This window comes from Bufo bufo, chromosome 3 (assembly GCF_905171765.1).
Source record: "Bufo bufo chromosome 3, aBufBuf1.1, whole genome shotgun sequence".
Classification (NCBI taxonomy): domain Eukaryota; kingdom Metazoa; phylum Chordata; class Amphibia; order Anura; family Bufonidae; genus Bufo; species Bufo bufo.
In genome coordinates, this window is record NC_053391.1 from 513,774,121 (window position 1) to 513,793,183 (window position 19,063).

The following is a 19,063-nucleotide window of genomic DNA, read 5'->3' on the forward strand; positions in this document are numbered from 1 at the left end:
AAACACATAATCACGCACATCCTTAGACAGTGTGGGCCACCAGTAGTGGCGAGACAAAAGTTCTGTGGTCTTGCAGATCCCTGGGTGACCAGCCAGTTTGGAGTTGTGCCCCCAAGCTAGAATACGTCTTCTTTTGGCAGATGGTACGAATGTCTTTCCGGGAGGGAAGTCTTTTACCAGGACAGGAGCCACTGTGATCAAGCGAGCAGGATCTACAATGTACTGGGGCTCCTCCTGCTGGTTGCCTTGATGTTCTTCTCGGCCGGGTGAACGTGAAGCTCAAAATCAAAAACGGGAGAAGAGTGCCTATCTGGCTTGGCGAGGGTTCAGACTCTGGGCCGTCTGCAGATATGTAAGGTTTTTGTGGTCGGTGAAGATTATCACTGGATGCTGGCCCCCCTCCAATAGATAACGCCACTCCTCCAAGGCAAGTTTTATGGCCAGAAGCTCCCTGTCTCCTATACAGTAATTAATCTCAGCAGGGGAGAAGAGCTTGGAGAAAAATCCACATGTAAATATCTTGCCCTTGGAACCTTTCTGTAGTGAAACAGCACCGGCTCCTATGGAGGAGGCGTCCACTTCTAAAAAGAATTGGCAGGAGACATCGGGATGACGCAGAACAGGTGCAGAAGCAAAGGACCTCTTTAATTGGACGAAGGTGGCCTCCGCCTCAGGAGTCCAGACTCTGGCATTCACCCCTTTCTTAGTAAGAGCGGAGATGTAAGATGAAAAATTCGGAATGAACGGATGATAGAAATGAGCAAATCCAAGGAAGCGCTGTATAGCACGAATTCCCTGTGGGCGGGGCCAGTCCATTACTGTAATCAATTTTCCAGGATCCATCTGCAACCTGGCATCCGAGATTATGTATCCGAGGAACGGTACGGTATCTTTTTCAAAGATACATTTCTCGAGTTTGGCATAAAGTCGATTCTCTCTCAACCGCTGTAAAATCAAACATACGTGCTTCCGGGGAGTGGTCAAATCTGGGGAATAGAATATTGTCCAGGTACACTATCACGCAGACATAGAGCAGGTCCCAGAAGAGATAGTTTACCAACTCCTGGAATACCACGGGAGCATTGCACAGACCGAAGGGCATGACGAGATACTCATAATGTCCATCACGAGTGTTGAAAGCAGTCTTCCACTCATCGCCTTTTTGAATGCACGCGTAGGTCGAATTTTGCCGAAGACCTTAGCTCCCCGGATCCTGTCAAAGAGTTCAGAGATTAGAGGAAGAGGGTATTGATTCTTCACTGTGACCTTATTCAGACCTCGATAGTCGATACAGGGCTGTAAGGATCCATCTTTTCTCTGCACAAAAAAGAACTTGGCACCAACTGGTGAAGTAGATTTCCGGATAAATCCCTCTCGAGATTCTCCTTGATGTAATCAGACATCGCTTGGGTCTCAGGAAGTGAGAGTGGGTAGACTCGACCACGAGGAGGAGTGGCACCAGGCAGAAGGTCAATCGGACAATCATAAGGACGATGAGGAGGCAGGGTCTCGGCCTCTTTCTAACTGAAGACATCCGCAAAACTGGCATACTGCTGCGGATGTCCAGGCAGGTCTACAGGTACAATAGGTGAGGAAGCAGGTCGGACCTCTGATAAGCAGGTGGATTGGCAGGATGATCCCCAATGCAGAATCTGACCGGAGTGCCAGTCCAGAACTGGAATGTGCTGACGCAGCCAGAAAAAACCAAGGATAACCAGATTCACGGACGCTGGCAGCACATAGGAGATTATCTCTGAATGCAGAACCCCCATTTAAAACTTAAAGGGGTTGTCAGAGTTATTTTTTTGTTCTTTATATGTTTCTAACTAACCAAATGTAACAGCTTTGCCATGCACTTATGCATCAGTAGTTGCTCCTTTCTGAGATTTCACATGACCTGTGAGGTCAGCTTCTCTCCCTGCTCTGATAATGATTCGTGCACAAGCCTGAGAGAGCAGATATGAGTCTGTACAGAGACGTCACAGTGCTGGCCACGCCCCCCTGCACTGCCGGCTGCTGCTTATTGCTCTCTCCCTGGATTCTTAACAGCACAGACTCAGGGCTGAAGGATTTACTGAGTAGCTGCAGGCAGTGAGGAGACAAATGCTGGGCACATGAGCTGATAGAGGAGTTCTGCAGAGCACTGCACAACAGGTAGGGGGAAGATCCTGTGTGTATCAGCAGTGTCATTGTACAGCTGGGATCTGTAGTCCTAACACATACAACATGCTGCTGAGTCTCCCAAAAGGAAGACAGGTCACTCAGGGCAGACTTATTCACTCCCTTTGCAGAGCAGCGGGAGGGGCAGAGATTGTTGTTATTGCAGGTAAACAAAGGGCCAGAAGAGAACCATGGAAATGAGGAAAACATTTTTTTTACCTAAAACTTGCTTAGCTCAGTTATATTGCTGCCCATCAGATTTACGGTGCTATATATATTTTTTTCATAACTCGAACAACCCCTTTAACGGGCGTAGTAACAGAAAGCACAGGTTCGGAAAGTGGCAGTCCATTTACAGAAGCCATTGACAGAGGCCTTTCTATACGGATGGCAGGAAGCCGGTACTGATGGACCAGAGCTTGCTGAATGAAGTTACCGGCTGACCCAGAGTCCAAGAATGCAGGCACAGACAGCGTGACTCCCTTGTGAGAGAGAGTCACCAGAACTGAAAGTTTTGGAGAGGACTTCTCCTCGTCTAGGACCACCTCTCCAACTGACCCTAGACATAGGTGTTTCCCGGCTTCTGTGGACAATTACGCACAAAGTTGGCCTTGCCTCCACAATACAGACACAGGTTCTCTGCTTTGCGGCATAAAGGTTCCTGGTCAGAAAATCGAAGGTGCTCTATTTGCATGGGCTCTTCAGATGGGATGGATACTAGAAGAAGAACCGGCCTCTGGAAGAATGGGGCCAAACGGGGTGGTCTTCTGGTGCCTGCAACCTCCCTAGAACGTTCCCTGAAACGCATATCTATCCTTGTGGCCAAGCTGATCAGGTCATTCAGAGCAGACAGACGGTCGCAACCAGCTAATTCATCCCTAATCCGGTCAGAAAGGCCCTCCCAGAACACCGCCAGTTGAGCCTCATTTTTCCATGCAAGTTCGGCAGCCATGGTATGAAACTGATGCAGCGGAGGACGCTAGATCGCGCAGGGCAAGGGCTCTTTTGTTTATCATAACACACTGCCGGGCGGATAATTATGAGGACTCCAGCCTCAGAGTCTGCTGAAGCTGCTCAACTGTACCACAATACCACAGATAGTGACACGTATCCTTTTTTGGAATCTCTTTTTATTTTCCGATTGCAGATTTTTTATTTTGTTTCCTGAATATGATTATGGGGAGGTCATCTTGCCTGAGCTGTTCTTAACAGCATTTAGATATATGCGCTAAAGCACCCACCATTTGCAATAGACACACAATGAACACGGGGGAAACTCATTGATTTATATGGGAGAGTTTTATTGGCAAACTCTGTGACCTGTGCAGAGTATACGGAACCATTCATTTCAATGGTTCCGCAAAAAAAAAACGGAATGTATTCCGTATGCATTCTGTTTCCGTATTTCCGTTCCGTTGAAAAATAGAACATGTCCTATTATTGCCCGCAAATCACGTTCCGTGGCTTCAGTCAAGTCAATAGGATCGCAAAAAAACCGGAACACATACAGAAATGCATCCGTATGTCTTCCGTATCCGTTCCGTTTTTGCGGAACCATCTATTGAAAATGTTATGCCCAGCCCAATTTTTTCTATGTAATTACTGTATACTGTATATGCCATACGGAAAAACGGAACGGAAACAAATAAACGAAACAACGGATCCGTGAAAAACAGACCGCAAAACACTGAAATAGCCATACAGTAGTGTGAAAGAGGCCTCAGGGTTCATTCACACGTCCGTATGTGTTTTGTGGATCCGCAAAACACAGACACCGGCAATGTGCGTTCCGCATTTTGCAGACCGCACATCGCCAGCACTCTCATAGAAAATTTCTTTTCTTGTCCGCAATTGCAGACAAGAATAGGACATGATCTATTTTTTTGCGGAACGGAAGTGCGGATCCGCGAATGCGGACAGCACATTCCGGCCCCATTGAAAATGAATTCTAAAAATTGCGGAACGGATGCCGACCAATTTTTCGGACGTGTGAACCTAATAATGGGTCCTCCTATGCTAAAATCAGTGTTTGAAGTTACTGTACATTTGTGGTCTTCAGAGAGAAGGGTTTATGTGTTTGTCTCCTCAACAGCTCTTCCAGATCTGTGCAACACATTATACATAAGCACGCCAAATTCTTTGTTTCTGGCCGAACACTTAATGTGTATAGGGTCTCCTGATTCACCCCCACCCCCTTCAACAGCAGCTGTCATGGTAGCATAAAGTCGGGCACATTGGATTTGAACTGCCCTATCCTTTTGTTCTCAGCAGATAAGGCACTGCCAGAGGTGTCTGACACCCAGTGGCTTTCTCCCCTCTGTGCATTCGCTATGTATTCATGCGTGGCCAAGCCGAGCATGCAGGGCCGTTTCTTGGGGCGGGGGGCTGGCCGGGCAGGCGGCCTGGGCGCTGTCAGAAGGGGGGTGCCGGCAGGGCACAGCAGGAGATGAGCGCTGCGCTTCCATTGTGGAAGCGCTCACTCATCTCCAAAGTCATCTCATCTGTATCGCCGTCCTCAGGACAGCGATACAAATGTCTGTAATGCGGCAGGGCAGGGAGAGGTGTGTCCCCTCCCTGTTCCTCCGATAGGCTGCCAGCACTAGGCCGGCAGCCTATCAGAGGCCGGTGCAGGCGGCACGATGACGTCATCGCGCCGCCTGAGCCAGCGAGGGACACAGGCCGGAAGAGGCCTGCATCGCATCCTGGAGGAGGCAAGTATAAGTTTATTTTATTATATGTAAAAATGACAATCCTGGCACATAAGGGGGGCTGCTACAGACATAAGGGGGGCTGCTGGGCTGGCACAGACATAAGGGGGGCTGCTGGCACATAAGGGTGGATACTGGCTACTAGCACATAAGGAGGGCTGCTGGCACATAAGGGGGGCTACTGGCACAGACATAAGGGGGGCGGCTGGAACAGACATAAGGGGGGCGGCTGGAACAGACATAAGGGGGGCGGCTGGAACAGACATAAGGGGGGCGGCTGGAACAGACAGAAGGGGGGCGGCTGGAACAGACATAAGGGGGGCGGCTGGAACAGACATAAGGGGGGCGGCTGGAACAGACATAAGGGGGGCGGCTGGAACAGACATAAGGGGGGCGGCTGGAACAGACATAAGGGGGGCGGCTGGAACAGACATAAGGGGGGCGGCTGGAACAGACATAAGGGGGGCGGCTGGAACAGACATAAGGGGGGGCGGCTGGAACAGACATAAGGGGGGCGGCTGGAACAGACATAAGGGGGGCTGCTGGCACATAAGGGGGGCCGCTGGCACAGACAGGGGGGCTGCTGGCACGCACATAAGGGGGGTTACTGGCACATAAGGGGGGCTACTGGCACATAAGGGATAAGGGGGGCTACTGGCACATAAGGGGGGCTACTGGCACATAAGGGGGGCTACTGGCACATGATATGGGGGCACATCTTACTGGCACATGATTGGGGGGCATCTATTGGGGCACTTATTACTGGCACATTATTGGGAGGCACTATAGGGACATCTACAGAGGCTAAAAAGAAGGGGTATTTTATATGGGGGCTCTGTATAGGGGCATTTTATACTGGGACACATTATGGTGGGTACTATGGGGAAGGGGGGAGAGGAGCACTATGGGGTCATCTACGGGGGCACTGAGAAGGGGTATTTTATATTGGCACATTATGGGAACATTAGCTCAACTGGGGGCATTGCAAGGGGGTATGTTTTGCACATTATAAGGAGAATTATTACTACTGGGGGGGGGGCCATTATGGTGGGCTTTATTACTCCCCCATGGTATGACCCCCTAGTAGCAGCACCAGCCTCTCTCTGCTCTGCTATCCCTCTGCCCCTTAATATGAAATCTTTCTCATTAGGATAAAACACAACATCAGCTCCGCTGAGCCCCAAAGTGTTGAAGTGGTGTCCGAGATCCCCAAGGGCCAAGCCAAGTAATTGTAAGTTTTCATGTGAAATATGTTTATGTTATACACACATAGCCTACACTGTGCCACACAATATACAGTATACCTCTACACTGTGTAGGGGTTAGGCTCCATTCACACGTCCGCAAAATGGGTCCGCATCCGTTCCGCAATTTTGCGGAACGAGTGCGGATCCATTCATTCTCTATGGGGACGAAATGGATGCGGACAGCACACAGTGTGCTGTCTGCATCCGCAATTGCGGAGCGCGGCCCCGATCTTCGGGTCCGCAGCTCCGCAAAAGATAGAACATGTCCTATTCTTGTGCGCAGCTGCGGACAAGAATAGGCATTTCTATAGGGGTGCCGGGCGGGTGTGTTGTGGACCCGCAATTTGCATTAAAAAAATAAAAAATATATATGGCGAGACGGTTGCAAGTTTTTTTGACACTCGCCCCGAGAGAAATTTTACCTAGAAAGTGCACTGCGAGCGTGCATATATATATATGGGAGGTTAGGGAGAGATAGCTGTTGACTAGATGATCGATCCCCAGCTACCTTATGTGTATGCCCAGCTTTAGGTCTTTTTTCAGAAGGATGAGCCACCACCAAAGGTAGAGGTCTGCGAGTCAATCCTGACAGTTTATGAAACATGTTTTTCACATACCAAACGTGATGTAAAGTCTAGTATGTGAAAAATCTTTGCTGCATAAGCTAAAAAAAAAATCTTTGCATTTATGTCTTGCTTAACCCCTTCAGGAATACAACCTGTATATTTAGGCAGGCAGTGTGGGGGGCTGATCATTTTTAATAGCACACTGCCATTGCCTGGACCAAGCTGTCATTATTCAAACTTGACCTTGCTAATTTGCCACAGAATGTTACTAAATTGGCACAAATGGCACCAATGGCATGTAATTACCAGGTTCTAAAATTCAGACATCCGTATTTTCTCCTTCACACTTTCAGGTTTAGGCACACATTTATCATGCTTCCTTCATAAAATGAATGCCAGTGCCTATGCCATAATATGCTCACATCATACCCACACAAAAAAAAAAATCTTGTCCTGCATTTTTGCACTTGCTGCCCTGTGACTGGATCTACTCCAAGGGTACGATCACATAGCATTGTCATGTCGTGGTCCAGAGTGGTCCACCGGTCTATGTAAAGGATCCTAGCGACCAGCCAACAAAGAATAGACGCTCGTTTGTTGGCTTATCACATCTTCTATGTACACATAATAATCATCATCAGTAGTAGGTATGCAGATTTTCTACATTTTTTCCTTTATGTCTTTCATATGCTGTGCACACATCACATGTGAATTCGACCAGATAAAAAATAAATAAAATAAAGTTTTTTTATAGGGGTTTTTTTTTTTTAGACTGTAAATAATGTTTCTATTACAGTTGTTGAGTTGAAACAAAAACTATTAGAAATTTGAAGAACTTTTCTGTATACAATGATTTATTACTGCAAAACCCAGCACCAGTCCAGCTCACCTGAAGGCACTTGGAAGCATAGAATGGCCTTGATCACGATAAGGGCTCATACACACTACCGTTGCTGTTTTGCGCTCCGTAAATTACGGATACCACATTTGGCAGAACGGAACAGCCGGCCCATAATAGAACAGTCCTACCTTGTCCGTAGTGAGGAGAATAATAATAGGACATGTTTTTTTGTAAACAGACATACAGACACGGAACGCACACCGAGTTATTTCCTCTTCTTCTTTAAGCGAATACGGGCTGCATGGACATAAAATACGTTTGTGTGCATAAGCCCTTAGGCATATGGTAACATATAAAAGACAGGAACTCCAGATTATATCAAATTGTGCTTTATTCGGTCAAGGGTCTCCTCTGGAGTTCCTCTCCTCTCTCTTTCAAATGTTACCAGTCACTCATTACTAACATACGAATGAACACACCTTTAAAAGGATTCCCCAGGAGCAACCTGTCTTACAAGGTCAATAGGATTGGTTGCTTCCATGTGCAAAGCTGCCTAAGAGGTTGGGGCCTCACTACACTGCTCTACAATAGCTGATAACAATGTGATCCTGCCTATGATATGTCATCACGACTGAGCAGCCTGAGAGGAACGCTCACCAATATGAAGAATATGGAAGTGCCAGAGTTGTAGTTTCGTTCTTTTGACCTCCCCAAACCCCGGGCAGCTCTGCAAGTGGAGGCAACAAGTCCCGCTCGCTTTATAGGACAGGTTGCTGACGGTCTATAAAGGGTTCCAGGATTGGTGGGCTAGAAAATCGCAAACTTCTATATAAAATAAAATAAAAACATTTGAATTAAAATTTCTTCGCAAAAGAAATGACGGAATCAATAACTGGAAAGTGCAGACTTTCAGGACACGGCTTATTCTTGTCGTGTGATTGATCTGACTGATATTTACAGCTTAATATGTTAAACATACAGTGTTATTAGTCACAGCGCATTCAGTTTATCTGGGAGTGTGGCCTGCGTTTAAAGCAGCACTAACCACACAAGGAAGTATTTCTTTCTTATTTTTGGCATCTCATTTATTTCCCAAATATTTTCTCAACCGAGGCTTTCCTGGTGGTAAGACAACCAACGTGTCCCAGAATCATGCATGATGGCATTCAAACAAAAGGAGAAACAGGCTGACTAGTCTACGCGGCCATATTTCTGCTAGATTACAAGTCTATACCATAGAATTATAGCCAGCCTTATTCGCCTAATGCAGTCTTTTGTGGATCAGACCACTGCAGCAGATATTGGAGGCGTAGCGCTCTGACTACATGTTCTAACAGCAGTAACAGAATCCCATAAAATGTATTAGTACACCTGCTGTGACCTGCTACAGGTAAATGATAGACCCCCACCTATAGGGTGCTTTATTGGTGTTTCTGACAAAGAGCACTCTGTGAGAAGGGTGCACATGTCATTCCCATAAGCCCCACTCATTTTACCCACAGTAAGCACTCTTGGGAGCTGTTGCATCGATGCAAGCATCTTACAAATGACCTGTCCGACTGACAGACTCCAGCTCTTTAGATGTCAGACTGAATCTAAGCTTTGACAAGTGTCCAAGGCATTTCGGAAGGTTCCAGCCAAGGCTCATAGTTTCCTATGAGATGGTTGTTGCATCTTGCCAGCAAAAAAATTACAAATTTTGGTCACACTATGGATCAGATCCCTAACTAAAAATGGCTGAGAGGAATTGCAAACCTACAGTGCATTCAGAAAGCCTTCAGACCCTTCACTTTTTTTCACATTAAGTTTACCCCCATTAACCAGCACTCAATACCCCATAATGACAAAATAAAATTTTCAGGAATGTTTGCAAATTTATAAAAAAAAAATAAAAAAAGTATTCAGACCCTTTGCTATGAAGCTTGACATTTAGCTCTAGGGCTCTCCCATTTCTCCTGATCATCTTTGACATGTTTCTTTACCTTCATTGGAGTCCACCTGTGATGAATTCCGTTGATTGGATATTATTTGGAAAGACACATACTGTATATTTATGGTCTCACAGCTGACATATCTGTGCATATCAGAGCAAAAACCAAGCCGTGAGGAGTAAAGAACTGCCTGTAGAGTTCAGAGATAGTATTGTGTGGAGGCACAGGTCTGGAGAAGGGTACAAAAAAAATTCAGCTGAGCTGAAAGCTCCGAAGAGCAAAGTGGGGTCAATAATTCTTAAATGGAAGAAGTTTGGAACCAGGACTCTTCCTAGGGCTGGCCATTCCTCCAAACTAAGTATTCAGGGGAAAAGGGCCTTGCAAATATAAGAATCCAATGGTCACTCTTGCTGAACTCCAATGGGAGAACCTTGCAGAAGGTCAAAAAACGCAGAAGCACTCCACCAATCTGGGCTTTATGGCAGAGTGGCCAGAAAGAAGCCTCGTCTCATTAAAAGACACACGAAAGCCTGTCTGGAATTTGCAAAGAAGCACTTAAAGGACTCTCAGACTGTGAGAAACAAGATTCTCTGGTCTGATGAAACCAAGATTGAACTTTTTGGCCCCAATTTTAAGCATCAAGTTTGTAGGAAATCAGTGCCCCATACCATCCCTTCAGTTAAGCATGGTGGTGGCAGCATCATGCTGTGGGGGTGTTTTTCAAAGGCTGGGACGGGGACACTACTCAGGGTTGGAGGAAGGCTGAATAGAGCAGAGTACAGAGATATTCTTAATGAGAACCTGATCCAAAGTGCTCAGAGACCTCAGACTGCGCCAAAGGTTTACCTTCCAACAAGGCAACTACACTAAGCACACAGCCAAAACAACACAGGAGTGCCTTAGGGGCAACTCTGTGAATGTCCTTGAGTGGCCAGAGCCGTGTTGAATCCAATCGAACACCTCTGAAGAGACCTGAAAATGGCTGTCCACCAACAGTCCCCTACCCATCCAACTTGACAGGAGCTGCAGAGAAGAATGGCAGAAAATCCCAAAAATCCAGGTTTGCAAACCTTGTGGCATCATACCCAAGAAGACTGGAGGCTGTAATTGCTGCCAAAAGTGCTTCAACTAAGTACTAAGTACAGGGTCTGAATACTCATGTCAATGCAAGACTTTAGTTTTTCCTTTTCAATAAATTAGCAGAACATTTCTAACATTCTGGTTACACTTTGTAAACATGAGGTATTGAGTGTGGATTAATGGGGAGAAATTTGAACTTTTATTATTTTAGCACCAGGCCGCAACATAACAAAATGTGGAAAAAGTGAAAGTCTTAAGACTTTCCGAATGTACTGTATGAATGTTCCCCCCAGAAAATGAATATTGATCAGTTCCATGTGAAAGGCAAGGAATGAGTTGTGTTACAATAAAACCATACAAATGTGTATTTAGAGGTTTAGGAATAACTTAACAAACAGTTAAAGGAGTATTCAGGTAGGTACAAGTTACTCCCTACCCCCAGGATAGGGGATAACTATTAGATCGGTGGGGGCCCTACCGATGGACCCCCACCGATCACAAGAATGGGGGGCGTCGTATCCCCAGCAGGCCCCTTGCTGCTCCCCTAAAATGACTGGAGCGGCCAGTCGCACAGGCGCTTCGAACATTTCTATGAGAAATCTGGCGATAGCCAAGCGCAGGCTATCTCCAGAATTCCCATAGAAATGAATAGAGCAGCCGCTCCAGTCATTTTAGGGGAGCAGCAAGGGGTCTGCAGGGGATACAAGGCCCACGTTCTCGTGATCGGTGGGGGTCCCAGCGGTAGGACCTCCAACAATCTGATAATTATACCCTATCCTGTGGATAAGGGATAACTAGCACCTACCAGAATACCCCTTTAAGCACTAGGTTATGTTACTCTAGACCAGGGATCAGCAACCTTCGGCACTCCAGCTGTTGTGAAACTACAATTCCCAGCATGCTTCATTCATTTCTATGAGAGTTCTTAGAAGAGCAGAACAAGTATGCATGCTGGGAGTTGTAGTTTCACAACAGCTGGAGTGCCGGAGGTTGCCTACCCCTGCTCTAGACTGTTAAATTCATTTAGGCCCCAGACCAGGCCTGAAAAAATAATCACACTGCAGACCAGACTTATACAAGACCAGATCCTTAAATTCAGATCCCTAAGTTAATCAGACCCCAGAGCAGAACCCTAAATTAATTCAGACACTAGAACAAGTTCCAGAAAAAATCCACACCAGACCCCTAAACTAATTCACACCCTAAAGTTTAGACAAAACCCCAGAACCCTAAATTTATCAAACCCTAGACCAAATCCATAAACTAATTCAGATCCCTAGAACAGAAAACCACTAAATTCATTAGACCCCAGCCCAGACCAATAAATTCATTAGAGCCCAGACCAAACTGAAAAATTCTTAAATTATTAGACCCCAAACCAGATCCTTAATTTTCAGACTCCAAAAGAAACCCCCTAAATTATCAGGTCTGTTTATGTGCGCTGCAAACAGCGCCCTGATGGATTTCCATAAACAAATTTTGGTTATACAGGTTACAGGAAGTAATCCTAATATGTGCCTAACTTTAGGACATTCCTACCAAATATTATTGTGCGAGCTTGTCACAACTGGCTTGGGCACATTTGGGATTAGTAGAGCAGTCCGCTCTACTTACATTTCTTGTATCAATGTGATTAGCTAGCTTCTTGTGCATAGCCTATAACCTTGATGACTGTATAACTGTACAGCTTGCCTAAAATAAAATGACCAGTGCTTTGACCTGGTGCAATACTCCTATTACGTGCACCAAGCTACGCCTATTAGGCCCTTTGGTGAGAAGACAATTCATAAGGTATTGTATGGTAAACATATATTAACAGCAATGACAACTATGCCGCAGACTCTAGAACATAACGAAATTTCTTAGCATGGTTTACAGGCCAGTTAAGCAGTCCTCTTGTTTTGGTCTGTTCTCCTTTACTTACATCCAGGGCTAAATCATTTCTTTCCTTTAATTGTGTCTTATTTGTAGCGTCCAGGATTTCACAACGTCTCCTGAGTTCTAATAATTCCCGTTCAAACATGTCACGTTCACTACGGCAAAATAAAAAGTAAAGTTCTCAATTGAAAGATCAGAGCTTTAGCTAATAGAATTTTCATCTAACACATCCTATGTCGTGTAGTGATAAAAGTATTTATTGGCCATTTGCAGGATGCTGATCGTGTACATGAAGTATGTAGGGTATGTTCACATCTGCGCTACCTGATCCAGCAGAGGAACAGATTACATGACTTCACCACATTCGGCATAGCCTGACGCTACCGTTCACGGTCAGACCTCATTGACTATAACGAGATCCGTTCTAAATTAAAGTGGTATTATACCTACTATAAATGGAAAAATAGAAGCTCTTAGTGCACATTTTTGATCAAACGTGTGTCGGGCCCATCTACCAGGCGTCAAGGTGGCTTCCGCAGACGAGTACCTAACACTAATTTACCGCCTCTCTTAGACTTATCTAAGCCTACATTTTCAGGCCAGCTATATACGTACTCTGCTCAGAAGCCCCAGGCAGGTGGGCGTTGCTCAGTCTAAAAGAGGCGCTACCCTCAATATATACTACAAGAAAATTTAGACTAGCACATTCATATTCATAGTGACAGGTGCATATCCATCAAGCAAACATGGTTGATAATAAAATGGCTGCACAGCATTTCACATACAAATAATAGAGCTGAGAAATGGGGATCATTCTACCAGTCGTCAAGGTGGCTTCCGCAGATGGGTACCATTTATAGTAGGTAGAATACCACTTTAATTTAGAATGATCCCCATTTCTCAGCTCTATTGTTTGTATGTGTAAAGTTGCGCAGCCATTTTATTATCAACCATGTTTGCTTGATGGATATGCACCTGTCACTATGAATATGAATGTGCTAGTCTAAATGTTCTTGTAGTATATATTGAGGGTAGCGCCTCTTTTAGACTGAGCAACGCCCATCTGCCTGGGGCTTCTGAGCAGAGTATAAATGTAGCTGGTTCCTACACTGCCCTGAAAATGCAGGCTTAGGTAAGTCCAAGAGAGGCGGTATATTAGTGTTAGGTACCTGTCTGCGGAAGCCACCTTGTCGCCTGGTAGATGGGCCGACACACGTTTGATCAGAAATGTGCACTAAGAGCTTCTATTTTTCCATCTATAGTAGGTATAATACCACTTTAATTTAGAATGATCCCCATTTCTCAGCTCTATTGTTTGTATGTGAAATGCTGTGCAGCCATTTTATTATCAACCATGTTTGCTTGATGGATATGCACCTGTCACTATGAATATGAATGTGCTAGTCTAAATTTTCTTGTAGTATAATGAGATCCGGTCGGTTTCCGGCATGAGAGACAGGTTTTTGCCAGACAAAAAACAGTGCATGCAGCGTTTTTTGTCCGGCCGAAAGCCAGCACTTATGATGGAAGTCCTATTCTAGTCAATGGGGTCCAGCGGTGAACAGCTGTCGGAACAGACTACCGGATCAAGTAGCGCAGATGTGAACATAGCAGTAGCCCAGATGACACTTTGATAAACATAAATCTGACCTCAATTCGATAAAGTCATACAAAAGTGACCCTAACCAGATAAAAACTGTACTGATAGATATTTGGTAGGGCACATGGCTACAGCAAAGCAATGTGCAGAGTCTTTAATGATAAGAGATTTGAGAATACTGACAAGGTAAAGGCACGTGGACATTTCAAAACTGTAATGGAAGGTACTCAGAAAATAAGCAGAAGAAGAAATCATTCTAACAATAGTAACATAATAGCGGATACCTTTTCACTTTGTCATAATTTTCTATCTTAAAGTCCCCCTGGTGAATGAGCTGTTTGGTGTCAGCCAGCTGCAGGGTCAGCCGCTGGCATCTGGTATCCAGTTCAGAGCGGCATCTCCTCTCCTCTTCATAACTCTGCCGGAAAAGAAACCATCTTTTGTGAAAGTTCTACTGTCACGAGTATCACTAGGATGACATTATGAGAAATGGAAATGTATATAGGTCAATGGTTCCAAAGAATTAGCACCAGTGGTGGTGAAGATGTGTGACACTACCAGATCTAAGGCCGGCAAAAACAAATCGGATGCCTGTCTGCCAAAGGCTTACTTGGACAACAGCTAACTCTTCTTTCCCTCCTCCCCCCCCATTCACATTAGGGTATTATCAGCCAAATCCGCCATTTCTAGAGGGATGTGCCCAGAAGCGGACTGGGAACTTAAAGTGGCCCTTGAAAAAAAAAGTAAAAGTGGCCCCATGTTGTAGGCAGGGCCAACACAAGTAGGAGGGCCAGCAATACCAAATACCGCCCCAGCAGAGCCAAAGACCACAGTGCAACACAATAAACTGCCCCAGCAGCATAAAAGAATACCCCGGCAGCACAAAATACCTCCTTAGAAGCTGCCTCTCTGTGGTGGCGGGCACCAGCTGCCACGTTCTGTCCTTCTACCCCAGTTGTCTCAGGATGGCAATACAGTTGAATTCAGGAATCAGGAGGGCAGCTGTGCTCGCCGGCCAGATACATAACTACTTGACGCTCTCAGCGATACTTAACTTTAGGAGCGACAGATCATTACTTACCTGGCTGGCGGCTGTGAGGAGAGCATTAGCCCACCGGGAAATTTCCCAGTAGAGCCTATGGCCAATCCAGCAACGTACACCAGGAGCTCACGACTCTCCCCCAACAGATGATATCAGGGGGTAGAAGGATTTTGCGCTTTGAATTATTTTGTTCTGGCAGGACATAAGCCGCCATTAGACATACTTTGCAGCAGCTTTCTCCCGTCCCCCCAATGAAAGCCCATGCTCAGTAAAACCAAGCATGTATGTGCATGAGGGAGTTGGGAGAGATGGATGTTGGCCAAATGAGTGTTTGACAGCTATTGAAGGTCCATGGGCAATTTATAGCTCTGGTGGTGGATTATCTCCCCTGAAAACAAAGGACTGGGCATGTTGAAACCCATCTACCCGATTCTCATTTCCTCTAACATGTGGAGATGTGGGAGGCCTTACATCTCTCCTGACATCTGTAGAGTTGGGAGACGGCCATACATTTTAAATGGACAGCTGGTCCCACTGAAGTAGCTGGGTTCTACCTATATACATCTAAGGCTACATTGACACCTGCATTAGGTGCGGATCCGTCTGGTATCTGCACAGAAGGCTCCGCACCTATAATGCAAACGATTGTATCCGTTCAGAACGGATCCGTTTGCATTTTGAAGAACAAAGTCAAAACCGATCCGTCCTGACTTACATTGAAAGTCAATGGGGACGGATCCGTTTTAAATCGCACCATATTGTGTCAGTGAAAACAAATCCGCCCCCATTGACTTACATTGTAAGTCAGGACGGATCCGTTTGGCTCCGCATCGCCCGGCGGACACCAAAACCCTGCAAGCAGCGTTTTGGTGTCCGCCACCAGAGCGGAATGGAGGCGGAACGGAACCAAACTGATGCATTCTGAATGGATCCTTATCCATTCAGAATGCATTGGGGCTGAACTGATCCGTTTTGAACCGTTTGTGAGAGCCCTGAAACGGATCTCACAAACAGAATTCAAAACGCCAGTGTGAAAGTAGCCTGACATATATTACCAGCTTGATGTACCGGCTGGCACATGAAACCAAAGCCTGCGGCTGATACTGGTATGTGACGAACGCAGGGCATGTTGACAGTGATGCCAAACATTTGAGGTTATAATACATCTTGACATACGTGCATGCCACATATATGAGATATAAATACACAAAGGTGCATGCTGATTTATGGCTGTACAATGGTGGTATAAAAGAATACACGTCACATACCTGTAAAATGTGACCTTTTCAATCAAAAGAGAGCTAAATATACCAAACACACACACCATGCAAAACATCTGGAAGAAGTTGAAAAACAAGCTTAGCTAGATTTATCTTATGTGGTTTCCATGTTCATAAGGCAAATATTGACTAAGCCATAGGTCAGTATTACCCACCAAGAGAAATAAATCTGAAGATGTAGTAAAACAGAAGCCGGCTAACAACATCTACTTTGCATTGCTAAAATCCTGCAAAGCAAGAGAAAATACACAATCAAACACAGGGGCCTGCATAATGCAAGAAGCATATGGGACATGTGGATGGCCACCGCGGTTAGCCCTTTCATTCCCATTTACAATACAATATCCCACTATAAACTGGTCTGGAAACCTAGCTATAACCTGTGAGAAAGCGATGACGCACCTCGAGCAGACCCTTAAGCTGCTGCTTGTATCCGTTCATCTCCTCAGACTGCTGGTCATTCTTCATTTGAAGATCACTTATTTTAGTTTTCAGTGGTTGGACCTCTTCAAAGAAACGGACCTGAAAACGGCAAAACAGACATGTCACATTATCACACTGAGAACGGCGATTGGAAATATGGGAAACTGCAGCTTTACCCCCTTATAATGGTGGCTACTCCGCCCGCAGTTGGCATTAGTGTCTATGAGACGGATACTGTAAAGACCCTCAAAGAATCGAGACAATGGACTATGTCAAAATATTCAAACAGGCTAGAGTTAGCCACAGACATGGGAGGGGTGCATTTATTGGGGAGGCAGAGGTATGGAGATGGCCGAGTGGACAGCGCCCCATCCTTTCTGTAACTCCCATAGTAGTAAATAGGAGCAAAAAGGCCCAGAAAACTATGCTAACTCCCGAGTTACAGAAATAATATAGCTTGCCTGCGAGTTATGGAAACATTAGAGTGTGGGCCTCTCAGATTTTGTCATCATTTTAACCACCCCGGGCCAGTGCTTACTGTGGCTATGAAAGGGCACCTGTCAGCGGATTTGTAGCCATGAAGCTGGTTGACCTGTTACATGTGCACTTGGCAGCTGAAGACATCTGTGTTGGTCCCATGTTGATATGTGCCCGCATTGCTGAGAAAAATGAAGTTTTAATATATGTAAATGAGCCTCTAGGAGCAACGGGGGAGTCGCTGTTACACCTAGCGGCTCTGCTCTAGGTGTCCTATCTTTTGTCGTATCTTGCGGATCGCGGACCCATTCAAGTCAAGGGGTCAGTACTGCAGCACGGAGTTCACATGACCGATGCCCATGTTTGAAGGACTGCTATTTGCGGTCCGCAGCATGGGCATGGTGACCGTACGGTCGTGTGAATGAGCCATAACTGATAGCCTATAAGGTAGGTCCCCACCCGTCAGGGGTGTCCGTGGTGTTCAAGCAGTTAACCAGGGCTGGACAGGAAAAGAGGAAGTAGGCTCTGTCCCTTAGGCTGCATTGTGTAGCAATCCGGGCTCTTTATCATTCAAAAACTACATAAAAACCTGATCAATACAGAGTTGTGCATGTTCACCTTCAGGGGACACTTCCATTACAGAGGGGTATTTCTTTAAATAGAAGAAACAGTTTTTTTTGTTTTTGCCTGTTCTATGCCATATGTGCCATTTGAATAATTTAGAATGAAAAAACTGTTACTTTTGCAATTTAAACATCATTTGTTACAACAATGTCCCAGATGTGAGCTATTCTCTTTACTTCATTATAAGGGCGCCCCCTGGTGTCTAATCTGTATAGTATTGTGCACATTCATCTACTGAAGTGGTCGCACTTTTACCGTTCCAGCCATGTCTACTGTTAGAAGCTGTGACAATTAGGCCTCATGCACACAGCACTCCACAAATTGCAGATCTGCAAAATATAGATACCGGCCGTGTGCATGCTGCCTTTGACTTTAATGGGTCCGCAATTTGCAGCCATGCATAAGGCACATTCTATAATTTGTGGATCGGAGGAATGCGGACACCGCCATGTGATGCAATATTTATCAGCTATCCTCTCTCTGCATCCAATTACATTGGCTGCAACCAGGAAGGAAAATAGCCAATTTTTGTGCTTTTTAAAAGCACAAAAAGTCATAGAAGAATGCACATCCATATTCTCTTTCAAGTTTTTCTGAGTGCCCACTAGGACACAATCCTGTTTCTTCTGCATATTCCAACGAGGCGAGGGTTGTTTAGGTTCTTGTGCACACTTGTGTATGTTGGCGAAGCAATATGCGATTTACAGGAAATGGGTCACCACGATTCTGGACTTTTATCTGCGTACAAGGTAGAGGAATGGGTAAGCCTACGCCACCATGTGGTCCTAATACAGAGCTCGACAATATGTCTTCATTCTTCTCCATAAAATGCTGAGACACCTAACAGAAATCCATGCTAAGCTTTACTATGTAAACTTTATAGGTTAAAGGGATTGTCCAAGAGGATTAAAAACTAGGACAAGCCCCCACATGCTGTAAAATAAAAAAAATAAAAAAATAAATGAGGGTATTCCTCCCCATTTCTCCAGGATTATTCTCTACGCTGCCGGTTCTCCTAGTTTACAAACTGCAATGGTGACTTGCCGAAACACTGCCGCCAATCACTGCCTTCGGAGGTAGACTGGTGATTGGCTGCAGCTGTTACATGGCGTATACCAGCAAGTCACCAATGCAGTGATGTGGACTGATGGTAGAGAATGACTATGGAGAAAGAGGCGAGTACGGTAAAACTCTTCGACTACCAAC

At 45.4% G+C, this 19,063-nt stretch overlaps 1 protein-coding gene across 1 annotated transcript in view; it reads right to left on the bottom strand.

Annotated features, from left to right (window-relative positions):
• Positions 1–19,063, bottom strand: part of PIBF1 (progesterone immunomodulatory binding factor 1) — a 264,396-nt gene that overhangs the window by 218,361 nt on the left and 26,972 nt on the right. Inside the window, 3 exon segments of the mRNA XM_040425363.1 lie at positions 12,458–12,566; positions 14,296–14,429; positions 16,736–16,855. Coding sequence (XP_040281297.1) covers positions 12,458–12,566; positions 14,296–14,429; positions 16,736–16,855 — 363 coding nt within the window.